This window comes from Columba livia, chromosome 1 (genome assembly GCF_036013475.1).
Source record: "Columba livia isolate bColLiv1 breed racing homer chromosome 1, bColLiv1.pat.W.v2, whole genome shotgun sequence".
NCBI classification, from domain to species: domain Eukaryota; kingdom Metazoa; phylum Chordata; class Aves; order Columbiformes; family Columbidae; genus Columba; species Columba livia.
In genome coordinates, this window is record NC_088602.1 from 127,625,386 (window position 1) to 127,642,615 (window position 17,230).

At 38.8% G+C, this 17,230-nt stretch overlaps 1 protein-coding gene across 1 annotated transcript in view; it reads right to left on the bottom strand.

Moving 5' to 3' along the window:
• The window catches only part of MAN1A2 (mannosidase alpha class 1A member 2), a 151,005-nt gene that overhangs the window by 73,158 nt on the left and 60,617 nt on the right, over positions 1-17,230 (bottom strand). Inside the window, exons 4-5 of the mRNA XM_005506260.3 lie at positions 7,503-7,621; positions 5,008-5,088 (exon numbers count right to left, since the gene is read on the bottom strand). Coding sequence (XP_005506317.1) covers positions 5,008-5,088; positions 7,503-7,621 — 200 coding nt within the window. The remainder of the gene's footprint in view (positions 1-5,007; positions 5,089-7,502; positions 7,622-17,230) is intronic.

Sequence of the window (17,230 nt, forward strand, 5' to 3'; positions counted from 1 at the left end):
TACAGTTTACCCTACTTGTTCTGTATCCAGCTCTGGGGTTCCCAGTACAAAACAGACACGGACCTGTTAGAGCGCATCTAGAGGAGGCCACAAATATAGTCAGAGGGCTGGGACAGCTCTGCTGTGAGGAAAGGCTGAGAGAGTTGAGGTTGTTCAGTCTGGAGCAGAGAAGGCTCCAGGAAAACCTTATAGTGGCCTTTCAATATACAAATGGCACTTTTAAGAAAGATGGAGACTTTTTACCACAGCCTGTAGTGACAGAAGACACAGTAGTTTTAAAACTGAAAGAGGATAGATTTAGACTGGATATAAGGAAGAAATTTGTTCTGATGAAGGTGGTGAGATACTGAAGCAGAAGTCACCCAGAGAAGATGTGGATGCCTTATCCTTGGCAGTGTTCAAAGTCAGGTTGGATGGGACTTCGAGCAACCTGTCCTAGTGAAAGATGTCCGTGCTCCTTGCAGGGGGTCAGACTAGATGATCTTTTAAAGGTCCTTTCCAACTCAAACCATTCTATGAGTCTATGATTCTACACTGATAATATATTTTAATAATGTACATTGAAGAAAAGTCGCAGGCCCAAAGCTTAAAAACAAACCCCAAGAATCTCAAAAGCAACAACAGATTGGGACCTCATTCCTACGTAAGAGCTGAGACAAACACAGCACACTCTTAGATCTGATAATATAACACCTAGCCAGACACCAGATGGTCACAATTAGCCAGGAAAAACTTATTGCACAGAGGATTTAAACAAAGGCCTCCCAGACGGCAGATCTATTACCCCTGCAACCAGATAAACCTCTATGTTTTTTCAACTTGAGAAGACAAACAGAATGTGCAGGCAGATTTTCCACTGTGCCAAGTTTCACAGGCATATCTTGATTTTCTTCTATTCAAAAGGCATTCTGACACAGAAAAATGGAGAAAGATGATGGTTTTCCCCAAAATGGGAGAACTGCCTGTTAGAAAAACACTTCTGTCTCTCTACATCAACAGAAAGGTGAGTGTGGCAAGACAACCAAGACATTCAGCCAGAGGGACATGAAAACACATCCTCCTCAAACTTCAGCTTTGCATGCTCATCACTCGAAGAAGTCCAGCAGAAATTCTCACATGTAAAAGGTTGAGCTGTGAAAAGGCAGGCAGGCCTGTGACTCAACACTGGACAGGACAAGCCTACTACATTTTGAGCCAAGTTGTCAGTTGTTATAAACAGTAGGGGTTTGTTTGTTTTTGGTTATAAGGGACATATATTTCACTATTCCCCCATCCACTGCAGTGAGTAAATACAGTCCCTTACTGAAAAAAGGGACAGTAATATCCACTATCTTAATATGAAAAGTTCAAAATGTTACCATCAACTGAAACCAGCATCATTAAAACCATGATCACAGTTGACACTCCTCTAAGTAATACCAGTAACGTAACAGCTAAAATACAGCCTCAAGACCACAGTCATGCCAATAGACATGCTGAATATTTTTTAAATACCAACATGTTTCTAATAAGAGCATGAAACAGGACAATTTAATCTAAATTAATAGCCAGCTGTATTTATAAGTTATGGTCAATATCTACCATTATGACTCATAATCAGATAAAATCCTATTAAGTACAATTACCCTCTCCATACAAAGGGCAAAAGCATATAAACCATCCTGACTATCAAATTCTCTAAATGTGGCCACTAAAAAATCATTGAACTTCCACAGCTGATGCTGAGTCTTGGATACTTTCTTTTATGGTTGTCATTATAGCATCTTTAACAGCACTAAGTGATACGAGTCAAAACAAAATAAGAAAGCTTTTATAACTCTCACTAAACACCAGTAACTCTTGTTGCAAACCTAGGTAGAATTTATATATATTAAAAGGGGAAATCAGAACTAATTCCAAACAGCCTGCTCACTGTATTTGATCTATTTATCAATATCTCAAACAGGACATGCAAAAGTGTGGAAATTAGTAAGAAAACCTTTTAAACGAGTATCTAGCAACAGTCTTACAGAAGAAGAGGCCTGAAGGAAGGGAAATGGGGATTGGAATATCAAGAAAGTGTTGGAAGGGAATATGAGCAAGTAAATGATAGGCTGATGAACAGAGGAGGGATACCTACCAGTAGGTAGAGACTTCCTTAGAAACATAAGCCCTGGTGCATGTTCACAGCCTGATAAAGCTAAACATCCAGCAGATGGGATCAGGCTTGCCTACCTTAGCAGTGGCTAAGAAGTGTCTCTTCACTTGTCTGAATGCAGTAAGAAATTAAGAAAGGCCAATACTGAGCTGAGGAATACCCTCCCTTCTTGAGAACAGAAAAGACCAGGTTGGAAATCACATCTCAAACAAATCTGTTACCAACTCCAAGGCGTTCCCAAAAGCAGGTCTCTCTCTCTCAGGCCCAACTACTGAGAAGCCTCAAGTTCCCTTGCTTGTCTTATCCACACTGACAACTTGCAGAGAAACCAGCTAGCCTGGCAAATGAAGTAGTCTCTCAGGTACCAGAAGCAGTCCTACCTTTCAAACTATTTTGAAAGAAACACAGTCTGAACACTTTTTTTTTTTAGGAGTTCTTATTTTGAAAAATCAAGATAATACATATGAACACTTGACAAGAATAATCTACCACAAGTCATGAAGCATTTAAAGTCCATTGGACAGACTGATACCATAAAAATATTTTTAAAAACAAAAGAGCCAGCCTAGTGGCCAAAATTCAGGAAAGAAAGAGGGTAAAACTTTTCTTAAACAGGAAACAAATGTGTTCATAAACTCTTTAAGCAAAGGAGCTTGTTATGATTCCAACAAGTAGTCAGAAGGAACTGAAAGGAAAAGGAACACTCTGCTTTACAAATGCAGGCACATCATGTGTTTCGGCAGCATTTGGCTCCACCTGTCTGCATATTTGGCCAACAAAAGTCCTCGTTAAGGGGCTTGTGCACAGGTGTGCTATTGACCTATACAAATAATCCAGCTACCAATGTGTCATCTTTGCACTTTCTCTGAGGTTTCTCATATTTACAGTAGATGACTCCAAGGAGCATGCTCCAGTTTGAGTAAGTTATCCAGAGACAGGATCAATGTTCCTAGCTGAAAGGATGATGTGGGACTGCTCTACTCAATGCTTGATGACTTCAGTGATCACATAGTACTTAATGTGATCGGAGTTCCAAGCAACAGAAATACAGATTTCTGAAAAGGAAGCATCCTTCAACATGACGCTGAGGTCACCTGCACTATGGCAGGAAATACCATGACTATTCCTAATCCTTCCAGCTTTGCTACTCCAGCTGCTCCTCAGCACAAGCTGAAAAGCACATGCATCTCAGGCTGCTCTCCATGAAATTTTTTTGCTACAGAAATAAAAACATATGCATTTTTCCTTACTTATGTCTGACAGCAACAGAAAGCTTCTGTTCTGGAGGCCTTCAAAAGAAAACTGGTAGGTTAATAATGGTGACCAAGATGAAATGAAGAAGTGGCCTCAAGTTAATATCTGGATTGATCATTCAGTGATTTTTATGCCTTCTTTTGTTAAAACAAAAGTGTAAACTAACAGGACTTGAATTTTACCACTAACACAAGTGATATCTGCTACAAAGCTCTCTTCCTGAAGATGTGCCACAGCAAACAATTTAAAAGGCTGACTTGTAACACTGGAGAAGAGGATCACTCTCGGAGGGTAAAATCCTTACTGAGCTGTGAGGAAACTAATGGAAGACCTAAGTCCGACAGATTCCGGAGGCAGAGAAAGGTTCACTGCTGCAAACACAAGGTCAGCTCTTCAGTTGCTACAAAGGAAAGAGAGGGTCAAAATTATGTGCTTCCCCTTTCATTTGGGACCCCCGTAACAGATCATATGAATCGGTGTAGCAGAAAGGACTGCTTGCAGCTGATCCCTCTGCAGACAGGGGGCTTGGAGACTCTGGACAATGAAGAAGGTAAAGCAGTAGTACTTGAAAAACAAACTAGCAATGTACACTGGATTTTTGGTTTGCGACCAAGCTCTTCCATACAGAAGACACTCCTACAAGAGAAAATTCACAGATCCCAGGATGATGCCAAAGACCTAAAGAGCCAATAAATATGGGGTTTTCTCCTGGTTATTTTTAGGGCTGCAGGCTTAAAAATCCCTGAGAACTTCTTGATACATACGTGGTGCTCCCCTAAACAACAGGGGAACATACACAGGAACGCTTGAAAGTATATCAAACCTTAAGGCATGAAATATGGCTGGAAGCATCATGTTTTCAGTAGCAGGCTACAGAAGGGCCATGAAAAACAAAGGATAAAAGCAAATCAAAGACAGAGGCAACAGATCAAAAGACAGGTAGCTGCTAAGACATGAGAAGAGCTATGTCTCAATCTGTAGGTTGGGTCAAGCTCCAGTGTTGTTAAAGTATGTGAAATAAGAGGTCACAGCAATGTTACTGTTAGAACAAAAGTCCATGGGTGCAAGTCTTTGGGTATCTGCACTCTTTCAATCTAAGCATGCCCTTGCATAAGCGCTCAGAAGTACAAGTCTCTGATCTTTTTTTATAGAAGTTTAAAAAGTGGGACAAAATTGGCTTTTTATTTCTCAGTTTGTCACTGAGAAAATGGTAACAAGATTGTGTAGCACTTTCGTGAAGCAAGCCCACAGCCTTGCAGAACAAGTGACAAAACTACTAATTCCACTTTCAGAGAGTCACAAAATATCAAAACAAGTTATTATTGTCAGCAAGGGAAGTGAGTGACTTGACATTTCAGGCTGATGTTTACTTGAGTGGATATCTTGGAAACATTGATAAAAGAAGCATTTCAAAGCTCTAAAGAGTCCTAAGTTGGCCAAAACCTGCACAGGAATGTGATTTAAGGATTCCATACTCTAAAAACATCATTACTTCAGACAACTTATTGCTGCAAAATTAGTTTGAACACAACTGAGAAACCAAGATTCTAGAAAATTCTTCATATGCAACATTTGCTATAATACATTAAATTTCAGACAACTCCCAGTCTCCTTACCTCTTGTCCTGAAAGGTAGTATGCTGCTAGAAGACCACCAATAAAGCGAATATTGACCTCGAAAACAGACACTTCTGAATTCTAGAACAGAAAAAAAAAGAGTAAATAAATTAACAAACACCCTAATTAAAGAAGAAAACAAAAGAAAAATCATCAAGGCAGAGGCAACTCCATGTCCCAATCTAATTTACATGCAAGGACTTACACTGTTTCAGTATCTAAGTCCATACTGAAATTCCTGTGCACTTCCTCACAACACCAAGTGATAATTCTAGTCACAGCTTCAACTGATTTTAAAAATCAAATTAGTTTTTCTCCTGCTCTCTAACCACGTTATTAACACAAACTGCAATTAAAGTTGTTTGGGGATGGTGGGAAAGAAGGCAAGGACTATACAACATTTCCATAATTCAGCATTTTTTCCTCTTACATTTAAGTATAACAACAAATCTTCTGAGTTTACAGGATAAAGTAGGATAATAATTAGAGAATTGCTGTAATGTGCTTTCTTAGCTTGAATTACCAATGCGCGATCTCAAATTCAGAGCTCCATTTTAACATAGTCTCTGCCTGGAAATAGCCTTTATGTATTTAATGTTATAACAAGTATGGTAAGACCACTGAGAAACTCAAGAGAATAAACCATTTTACTGCCCCTCTTCCACATCAACATCCTTGGGCTAAATTCACCAATATCTTTTGACTCATTTAACCCACTAAAAAATTAAGATAAACTAGATAGTTTTAACATTCTTCTGCCTCCCTCTGTGCCCCGTTTGCTCCTTTACCTGCATACACCCCATCTGCCTCCCCCGTAAGCTTCATTCAACCCATTAGACACACAAATGCAGTTTTATTAAAAGATTTGGAGAGAAAGGAGACTTTTCTGAATTAAAAAAAGTACACCACAATGTACACCGTACAACTTGACCCACCAATTAGCATACAGTTGAAAAGACATTTATAGGTATGTCTTTCCTTTCATGCTATTTTTTTGGCACCTGTGGTTGTATTATGCATTTTGCTTGTATCCAAAATAAATGAATTTTGCACATATTACTTATTTCAAAAATATTATACGAATACTTTAAAAGCTCCCTCAAATAGCACTGATGATTAAAAGTCTGAAGTTTGAAATACTCCCAAATGTAAATGATAGAAGAAAAATACCAATAATGCAGCATATAGTTCCACTTCATACCTATTAAAGTAATGAATCACACAAGTAATGGTACAGTCTAGAGTGAAAGCAATGATTTCTATTTCCTAGTGCAAGAATTCAAGAGGACGAAACTTATGTATTTATTTATAAACTTCAATCCATAAGGAAATTACTCAAGTGTGGTGTATATCTAAAACAGTTCATTAAACTTCAGAAATGTTTTTTAATACATAGGAAGCTGTTGTTGAACCCCAACAGGTCACATAAATTTCTTCCACCCAAATCCTATATTAATTCTGCAAATGTGTATTGAGATTGCCTCAGATCAGACAAAAGTATTGGAGTAATTCAGTTCACCCTCATAATGGTACCATTATGTCTACACTGTCTCTGATATATTTAGGGTCTTCAGCTTTACACTGAATAATTATCTGGCACTAACTGGGAAAAAAAAAAAAAGAAAAGAGAAAAAAAAAGAGAGAGAAAAAAAAAAAAGCAGTGTAGAATCTTTTTAATGTTTGCCAGACAATCAACATATAAAACAACAGGAGAAAAGCCAAACAATCACTTCTGAAATGAAGAATAGAATATAAAAAAATTAAGCATCTACTCAATTCTGACTGTACCCTTACATTTCATTTAATGTGTTACTGAATGAAAAATTCCTTCTGGAACCATAGAGCAAGGCCAAGGATTGAAATACAAACTCTGTCACAGTTCCAGAATTAGTAATAAGAACACTAATCTAATAAGCATAAAACAGAGACATTTCTTCCATTCAGTGCTTCCAAACTCTGCACTCACAAAGAATGTCAGATGCTGTATGACCAACTGGGAAATTTTTGTTTTAGACTCAGAACCTGTAGGCAATCTAGGACCATTCAAGTGGCATTCTTCATGTTAAAACATCTTAAAGACATGGAGGAAGAGATCGTATTGTTAAATAATTTATACCCCGTGGTTTGGATGGAAATAGTCTTTCACAGCTCGGTTATTTCCAATTACTATCAGTTTGTAAAGCCTTAACTTTCTGCCTTCATTCGTGAAACCCTGTTGTTTCTCACTGACCACTTTCCGTTTTTTCCATTACACAAATTATAATTTGTACTTTGAAAATACAATATATAGGTGTGTCTTTACTTACAATTAAAGTGTGAAAGGGTTGGGTACGTTTCTTCTCAAAATAGTTGCAAACAGTGAACTTCACTTAAGATTACATCTGATACTTTGAATCATAATTTTTTAAAGTTCCTGTCAAAAGACCTCTTCTGTCTCCCCCCAATAGGAACACTGTGAAAAGGACTAAAGAAATATTAGAGTAAGCTCTACTCACCACGCTGAAATCAAGATTTTTGTCAATCCACTCTTGTCCTTCTCTGAATTCATCGTGAAGCCCCATGATATAAAGAGTATCCAATGCATCTACTATGGTAGCACCCATTTGTGAGTTTCCTACATGCAAGAAAAAGAGTTTCTATTACAAGTGATTGTTTCATTACTTTTCTTGACTATTTATTTTTCTTAAACATCACAAGTATGATAACCTAAGCAGTAGCAAAGTTACTACAAAGATGACATCACAAGGAATAATCAAAATGAGCAAGGAATCAGAAGCTACATAAGATAGTCACACTTCTCTTTCAAAGCATCAGTCCTCTGGCACAGTTTGGCTTCTGGGGAGAAAAGACAACTAAAGACAGAAAAAAAAACAAAAACAACCCCAACCAACCAACCACCCCACCACCCCCCAAAAAAAAAAAAAAAAAAAAAAACAAACAAACAAACAAAAAAAAAAAACTACAAAACAAAAAAACACCTTCTCATCTGCTTTCCTAAGCTGAACAGGAGCAACTGCACTTTGACACAAAAAAAGGAGAGAAAGACATTCAGCCTCAAAAAGCTATTAGGAATTCTAAGGCAGAAGTGTTTTTAAAAAAAAAGAGTATATGCAAGATAAAGCAATCAGTACTTGTAGTCATGCCTTGCATTTCCCAACATTTACTACTGAAACGCTCAAAGTTTGGAATTACGGAAGCTACCCGGTGACTGAAAGCAGGGGCCAACGAGCAGGGATGTCCTGGCTCGGCTTGAATAGGAAAGCTGCAGCCCCAAGATGTTCTCCAAGGGTTCAGGCCGCTGCCCACAGGGACCCACACTGAGCCACTAATGGATTCCTCAACTGTCACCATTTAAAGTGGAGCACTTGAAGCCAAACAAAAATCAATGGTGCTTTACCCTAAAATGCCGTTCACTTGAAATAACAGCAATTTAGAGTTGATTGATGAGTGACTCATCAGTTTGTACAAGAGAGGCAGGATGAAGAGGCGGTGAGCCATTGCTCCTGTTAGCCTTCACCTCCTTAGGCCAGCCCAACCCAAGCTGTTGCCCTTAGTAGTCTTTGTTTCTAGAGGAAAGCAAAAACTACGATGGGTTTATTTATTTTCATGAAGTGTATGGAACTTCCTGTGCTCTAAGAAAGTAGCTGAATTTCACTGTTCCTACCACTATTCTACAAAACAGTACAACAACTATATACAGCAACTTAATGATAGGAGTCTCCTAACAAGTTATACCAATTTTGTGTTTAGCTTTGGTTTTTATTTAATGTGCTTTTCATCCATAATGAAATCTCTACACCATAGTGTCCCTGCTTGGTTGTTTCCATTCATTCATTTCTGATTTTAACGTGTTTAGAAATATGATTTTCCCCCCCTCAAGCACAACAATAACTCAATGAAGCCACTCACCCCCGTTGTATTGCTTTTACACACCTAAATGACTGTTACATGCAAGCTTAACTCCATTTTCAGGGATTTCTTTCCCTGAATAATAAAAATTGAACAGAACAATCTCTATGACAAAGTAGTCACCAACTAATTTCTTCGAAAACAGCTGTGCAGCTGTTTTAATTAATTTAAACTAGATAGGGAAAGTCTAAAGTCAGTGGTGTTTGTTACGAATATTCAAGTACAGATTGAGACATACAATCTTTTGCAAGATTAATTAAAAGACACCTCCTTTGACAAACTGGTCACTGTGCTGGTTTGACTGAAAATGAGTTAATTTTCTTCATGCAGTTACAAACCTTTCTTTTTCACAGCTAGCACGGTCATTTTTTTAATTGATTTTGACAACAAAGAGATAACACCCCAGCACAGAGTTAATGTTTTTAATTGCTCTGGTCTGAGAGCCAAGGACATTCTGAGCACTCTGCCCACAGCTGTGAGGCAGCCAGGAATTTGGGGCATAGATGGGGCAGACCTTGACTGACATCCAGACTGATCAATAAGAGTATTCCATCCCACTAGCATCATGCTTTGTATTGGGATCTTCCAGGTTCTCATATGTTGTCTTTTCTTTGTGGTTGGTGGTGTGTGTTTGTTTTTGGAGCTGGGGGAGTTCTGTTTGGGACTTTCTTTAGTTTGGCCTTTTGCCATCCTGCCATTTTGCAGAGGCCTCTGGGCCTTTCCAGCTTTTTATCTTTTTCCTCTCTCCAGGATCGGCTGTTGGGACCAGGTGCTGTTTCCTGGGACTGGCTGCTCAGTGTGGACAGAGTTCATGAAGAATTCCCTTTAAATTCTCTCCCCTATTTGGGGGGTTTGGGAGGGGAGTGAGTGAGCAGCTATCGTGGCTGTATTGCTAGCTTGGGTTAAAAACCGTGACAGCAACCAGGCAGACTGATAACTCCCTGGAAATGAATTCAAAGTGGTGCTTAAGTACAGAAAGGTTTAATGACTCCAGCAAACGACAATTCCATTGCTTGTGCTGAAGTAGAGGTGTTTTTTGAGCAGAGCTACAGCATGCACTTCACACCTTTTCATAAGCATGTGACAGTTATCTAATTTATCACTTCAAAAATATGCAAATCAGACCATGACAGAAGGACTAACTTCAGTATTAGCTGACAAGGTATTTTTGACAAATTTGGAATGTGTTATACTGCTATGGCACTCAAAGTAATTTATATTCCTTTATTTAAACCACTTTGATAGAATTTTCAAATACACATGGTGTTTGAACAAATAGGGATGCATAGCCTTGGGAAACCTTGAAAGCTCGTCTTGTAATAGTTTCAAAAAATAAAAACCATCTAAGTTAAAAATAGTGATAACCACATCAGCAAGCTCTCATATTCTACAATTGCCATAGGGTGAGGAGAATACATTGCATGAGGATGGATTGCTGTGTCATCGTTTCCACCCAGCCCAGAAAAAAGTTCAGACACCACTGTATGGTAATCTACAATTTTCTAGTTCTCAGAAGTACATTCAAGTGTTCACAAAGGGGGACAGCAATACGTTGGTCACAAGGCCATCTGCTTTCCAGCTCTCCAGAAAATATCTTTGAAAACACAAATTTAAACCACCTTTTTCACGCACCAAAACATGAAAGAAAGGCCATGAAAATGCAAAAGCCCATGATCATTTTTGCCACCTCATGAATTCAATAGATGCACCCAGACAGAGACTGAGAGCAGAAAGTCCCAAACTGCTGGAACAGAGCTCTCTCTATAATTGACCAAAAGTGTCCATGGATTCCTAGTGCATCCCACAGTGATTGAACAATACAACTTCACCATACACAGACAAATTTGCTTTCATCCTCGCAGTGCTAAAAGTGAGCTCTCAACCACATATACAGCAATCTCACCTAAACCAACAGACCCCAACAGGGATTGACTGACAACCCATTTCACATAAGATTCTCCAGTGTTGTTTGCAGTCACAGAAATAAACACAGCCTGACAAAGCAAAACAGAATTGCTCAACATTTTTTTGCCCCTAATAGTCAATTAAAGGCACAGGTTCATATCCTAAGCTTTTGTCTGGGCCACACTTCAATAGCTTGTTCAAGCTCTCCCTCTTGCTGCCTTTTTGCCCCTTTCTCTCATCTTTTACATCTGTCTTTCCTAGACTCACAAATATCCAACAAACATTACTGAGCAAAGACCCTTCAGCTCACACATGCCTCTCCCCTGAGCAGTGATGGATGCCTGTTTGACGTGCAGATCAGTATGGTTATAGTTTCTAGACTATGTGAGAACTCAACTATTTCTTACTATGTTCTCCTAAGGATAGCATTTATATCCCAACCTGTAATAAATTAATCTTTTTTCTTCTTATTAGCAAGTAGGCTATTTCAACTGAATAAGGTTTATTTTTCCTTTTTCTTCTTAAACATATGCTAACTAACCCTAACTGCACACCAGCACTTCTTCCTTGAGGAGGACTCAAAAGAACAATCTTTTTAAACCTTCTTGGCTGAACACATTTCCAAAAGGTCAAGAGATGACGAGTCAATATGTTGTAACAGATTGTCTACCCAGTCTTCTTACTTAAGTGTCAATCAGGCAGCACAAAGCAAACTAATTCCTTCCTCCTGAACACTGAGGGGAAAGAGTGCAAAATGCAGAGTTCACACCCAGAAGTCTTGTGCCTACAAAAATAAAGAGCAGAACTGCACATAAGGCAACACAGAGCACAATACACTTAACACCATTTGTGGACTACACTAGTTTGGGTTAGAGAGTAAAATTAATTAATTGCTCTCAGATTCCTTCTTGGAGGTCTATGTGGAGAGGATGTAATTCTTAATCTGTTTCTCAATAACAGCTTCTGCTGAATTCTTCTGTATTTGCTGAGGTCCAAAACCTGACCAGGACAGGCAGTGATGTTGTCAGAGCTGCCTTCTTCCATCTTAAAATGTACTGCACTACCAGGAAGGCATCAGCTGAAATCCAAAGCAAGTATTCAAAGATCACAGGCCTGCATTAGAGTCACACGTGCTGGCAAAACAGACAACAGATAGGCAGCTGTACTTCCCCCTCCTAATGTCAATACATTCAGTCTTAAGTCACAAAGAGAAAGCAGTTTTCACTAATAACAGAATATGGTATTTTTTCTTTTCATAGCCATGCTAACGTTCATAAATTTTGCCTTAAATGACAAGAGGATCATCTTCTAGGACTTCTAGGACTCCAGAAGGTGCGATTTGAAAAGTAATAAAGTAACTCTAGGTAATCAGATAATGTTTTAGAGGCATATACACTGCTTACTGCCACCTCAACCAGTCTGATCTATTATTGCTCCACATACAGAGAGAGCAGATGTCTCATTGTGGTAAAAAAAGGCCACAAAACAGTCAAATTATAATAGAAAATAATACTTCTAGTTGAAGGCACTCCTCCCAGGGTCTGCCTCTGCTCAATACAAAGGCTCAGTTGGTCATGTTGCATAAGATAATAACTGATTCCAAAAGGGCGCAGATTCACAAATGTCAGATTAGGAAGTTTCCTCTCCATATAATTATAGTTCTAGTTGACTGAGCTCCAAATTTAATGAAGTTTGCCTCATGAATGCAACGTTCATTCTTCTAAATAAAACAGAACATCCATCATGAAGTAATGGAAGGAATTTAGCAGTGAAATAGCTGAACTATTAACAAAATCATGCACGCTCTCAATAAGCAAGAGTATTATGCCAAAGGACTGCAAAATAGCAATTCAGATTTATATTTATGTAGACTTCAGTTTCCTGAGATTAGACAAATAATTCCTTCAGCTGATAGTACATAAATCTACAGTCTGAAGTCATACGACTAAGTGTAAACAGCAGGGCCATTAAAAGAAAAATGATCTTCCTATCTAAAATTCTTTCAGTATGTCAAAGCTCTAGATGAAGAACTGGTTTATTTATACCATTTTAAAGTCTTGCAAGAGACTATCAAAGCATGGGGAGACAGATCATTGTCAAGTGTTTCACGACAAAAGGAATATGAAGAAAATAAATAGCCCATTGTGATTATACCATAAGGATACGTAGAGAGATTTACAGAGTCTGGTACCAGCTACAGGGTTGCTTAGTGTATTTATTATGTGGAAGCAAAAGAGACTATGAGCAGTCAGGTACAAGAGAAAATATGCAAACTAGCAAAGAGCAATTACAGTCAAAGACGACTATGAAAATTTGAGACAGACATATTATGTAAACAAGAAGATGACAAATTAAACTCTATAACAGCAAATTTAAGTCATGCACTCAGAGTTGAAAAGTAATCATCAAATAGGTGCTTCATAGAAACTCTGATTATTTGACATGTCACCCATACCTACTCCTTTTTTCAACAGGTATATACCACACACAAGTCTCGGTACTTCTTCTGAAAAACACTTCAACAGGGGCTTTCGTTAGCCCAGGTTGAAGGCTGAGCAGGTGCACTGGGTCTGGCTGGGACAGAGTTAATGTTCTTCACAGCAGCCTATATGGTGCCGCAGGCTAGATTTGTGACTGAAACAATGTTGATAATGCAGGAGAGTTTTGGCTACTGCTCAGCAGTGCTTGCACAGCATTAAGGCTTTCTTTTATTTTTCCTTCTGGGTTCCACCACAGCGAAGAAGCCAGGAGTGGACAAGAGGCTGGGGAGAGTGAGAAGAGGCATGGGACACATGGACATGACACACAGCCATGACAGCTGACCCAAACTGACCAAAGGGACACTCCATACCATATGACATCACACTGAGTGATAAACGCTGGGCAGGAGGGGCTTTAGTCTGGCAGGTGGCCATTCCCCAGGGACTAGCTGGGCTTCAGTCTGCCTTTGCGTTACTTTCCCCCGCTCCCACCCCTTTCCTTTATTTATTAAACTGTCTTCATCTCAAGCCATGGGTTTTCTGACTTTTGCTCTTCCTAGTCTCTCTCCCTGATGCCCCTGAGTGGGAGGTGAAGTGATCGAGCGGCTGGATGGGGTCAACAGCAGGAGATCACACTCCAGAAGAAGCAAAGATGGGATTTGTATGGTCAGCAGATTTCAAATAACTATAGCTATGGATTATATTATTCAATTCCCTTTTCACCTTCTGTCTGTGTGTACTCTAACACTACTGTGTTACTAGTGTGTTAGTGTCTTAGAACACACTTGGTATCTATCCAAAGGCCAGTCAGAGTAGCAACAAACCTGAAGAAAATGCAAATCAAATTAGTCTCTCATTATTAAAATGCACATGAAGCCAGCCAGAGAAGGGCTGCTACAAAGGAAACCAGCCTAAGTGGAAAAATTACCATGAGGCCACTCCGCCTTCAAGGCAAGTCAGATACAAAAGGCCCTAATAGGTAGATGTAACCATTCTTGCCCTCCTGCCTTACGCAGTGACTAAGAAGGAAATATTTTATTATCAAGCAGAAGAGAGAGCAGATCAAAGACACAGAAGTGGGATGCTCATCAATTCCTTCACCATCAAGGTAGGGTTTTAATATTTTCTAAACCAGTGAAACACAAAAAAGGATGAATCTAATAGAGTCTTACTCTTGTTTACAAGGACAGCCTGCAGATACCATCACCAGCTGTGCTTTGATGAAGGCTAAAGGAATCGGCAAGATTGCTTGAGAAAAACAAGCAGATGGATACAGTAAAAGCATTTGGGGTGTTATTGAAGACAACTGCCTCTATATCATACAAAAGCAAATATCTCCACATCACAGCATCCCTGCTGTGGAAATAAGTTATGCTACAACCCAGAAAGCCAGCTTCTCTTCATAAGCATTAGAAACCTGGAATCCATGGCTAGTTATGTGTAGAGATTAGAGACCTAGATGTAAGGAAATTGCTTTCACTCTCAAAACAGCAGAACCCAGAACCCATGGCAAGATCCTACTGATGGACAGAACAGTAAGATACAAACAGACCGCATGTGCCAGAAATAGTATTGGTCTCATAGCCACCCATATCCAGTTCTTGTTTTTTCCAGGGCCCCAGACAGACATCATTTACCAGAAACAGAACACCTTTGATTACTGGTGTGTATAATGGGGGATGAGAGGAGGATCAGTTTGCAAAATGAACCTAAGAGGACTGAAGTCTCGAGGGATAATTTAACTTAATACCCACGCTAAATTTGCACTCTGGCAGGTGACTTGAGCTTCAGAGCAGTCCAGCACTACTGCCAGAGTAACACAGCAACTGGGGTGCACCCAAGCATAGAGCAGAACCTCCCGATTCCACTGCAGTGGTTCCAGAAATGAAAGAGGAGATGTAAAGCCTCATCAAGGAAGTATACCTGGATTACTTTGAACCAGAATGATTAGTTATTTTTCACATAGGCAAGTGTTTTAATCCCTAGCAAGAGAGCAAAAATGTTTCCTTGACAAACTCAGCCTGACATTAAATACAGAGTTATTACAGTCTTTAAAAAACAAATACTCTTGTTATTGATATTCCTGCCTGACCAGCTTCAGAATGGCTGAAAAATGAAGATTGGCCAAGACTGTACTGATCTAGGAGAACTATAGCAATTGCTACTCAAAAAGATACAAAGAATTCAAGTTTTCAGACCATAGCAACAGGCTTTCTTAATGTGACAGACAACTAAAGACCTGGTAAAGAAACATATAACATGAAAATGAAAAGCACACAGTTATCAACCCAGTTTTCTGTTTCTCTAATGAGGCTCTGGCAATAAAGCTGCCACTACTGAAGCATACCACTTGTAAAATATCTTAATGACTCACGAGGAACAAGATAATGTTTAAGAAAATGAATTAAACTTTTGAACAGAGTTTAATTCCACTGTGAAAACAAGTGCCTCAAAATTAGTCAATGAAACCATATATTTCATACAAAACTGCAACATATGATTTTAACTCAGCCATAAAATGCAATGAATAAGCTTTTAAGTATCCATGAAGAAACCAATTGCCTTTAACATTTTAGACTAATTAAAAAAGCAGAACAAAAAACTAAGCATATTGATTGCTTAGTTCTGTTTCACTGCTGATAAGAGGCAGCATGAGAAGTATTTTGTATCAGAAAGTAAAGTATTTTAGCATATCAATAACATTAAATAATCAATTGTAATGCTTTACTTAATTTCATAAATGAGGAAGTAACAGGACTGAAGCATTTCAGTGCATGCTAGTCTTTGTTCTTTGAATCTGTTTAAAAGTGAACCTGCAGGTAAATGTTTTCATTAACAAACTACTGTTTAAATAGCTGTGTCCTTAAGACACAAATTTAAAAACTTTGTCTAAGAATTTATAATACAGTAAACCTTCCTCTTCCCTGCTTTTCATTTGATTGCTTCACTTTGCACTGCAACTAAATTCTACACGGCCCTTCAGCTTACCTCAAAATTCATACATGCAAGATCTGAATGCAGTTCCTTTAGTGCAAAGCCTGATGCCCTCAAAACTAAATCTGGAAAGGGCTTAGCATATTAATACCAAACCATTTCAATTTTCTACATTTCTCTCAGTCATCCTGTCCTTCCCCCACCCCTTATTTTGTTTTTAAGCACAAACACAAAACTGAATTACTGTAGATAGGAGGAGGAGTGGACTGTGTGCAGACTATAAGATTAATGCTGGAACTATGACTTGAGTAAGTGGAAGGTTAAGACCTAGTGATAACTGAAAGGCCACAATGTCAAAGAGAAAGGTTAGGATGAGCTTCAAAGTAGGAAAGGAACAATGGAGAGGAGATGGCAACAAACTGAGTAAAAAGGAGAGGATGCAAGTGTATCAAGAAGAGAGGTAAGTATAACAGGTGAGAATTGAATGATGATGACAATCAGCTGCACACATGAAGTAGCCAGCCAAAACTAGCAAAAAATACAGATCTGGAGCAACTCCATTTTGAGAAATTAGGAAAAGTAAATACAGGCAGTAGTCAGTTAAACCCAGCTGCAAGCAAAGTAAGATTAATATTTGACAGTAAATAAGAAAGCAAGATGTTATCTGGACTCCAGTACAGTTGTGTGACTCGAGTGCTGAAATCTTATACATGAAGCAAGCCAACTACTGATCTTCCAAGACAGTAAAGATACAATTGCTTACAGATAATCAATCATAAGCTAGACTACTTTGTCAGCTAGGTAGCAGGAGAAGCATCAGAAAAAATGCACCTCTAACAGCCATCATGTCACAGACGCTTTTCCATCTTTAGATAAATGCTTGGGCCACTTCCACATATTTCGGTCCAAACCACATTGTAAATTTTCTTTAAGACAGCTGAAGAGGAGCTGATTTCAATGTGGTAGCCGTTAAAACTTCATCAGAACGCTGCAAA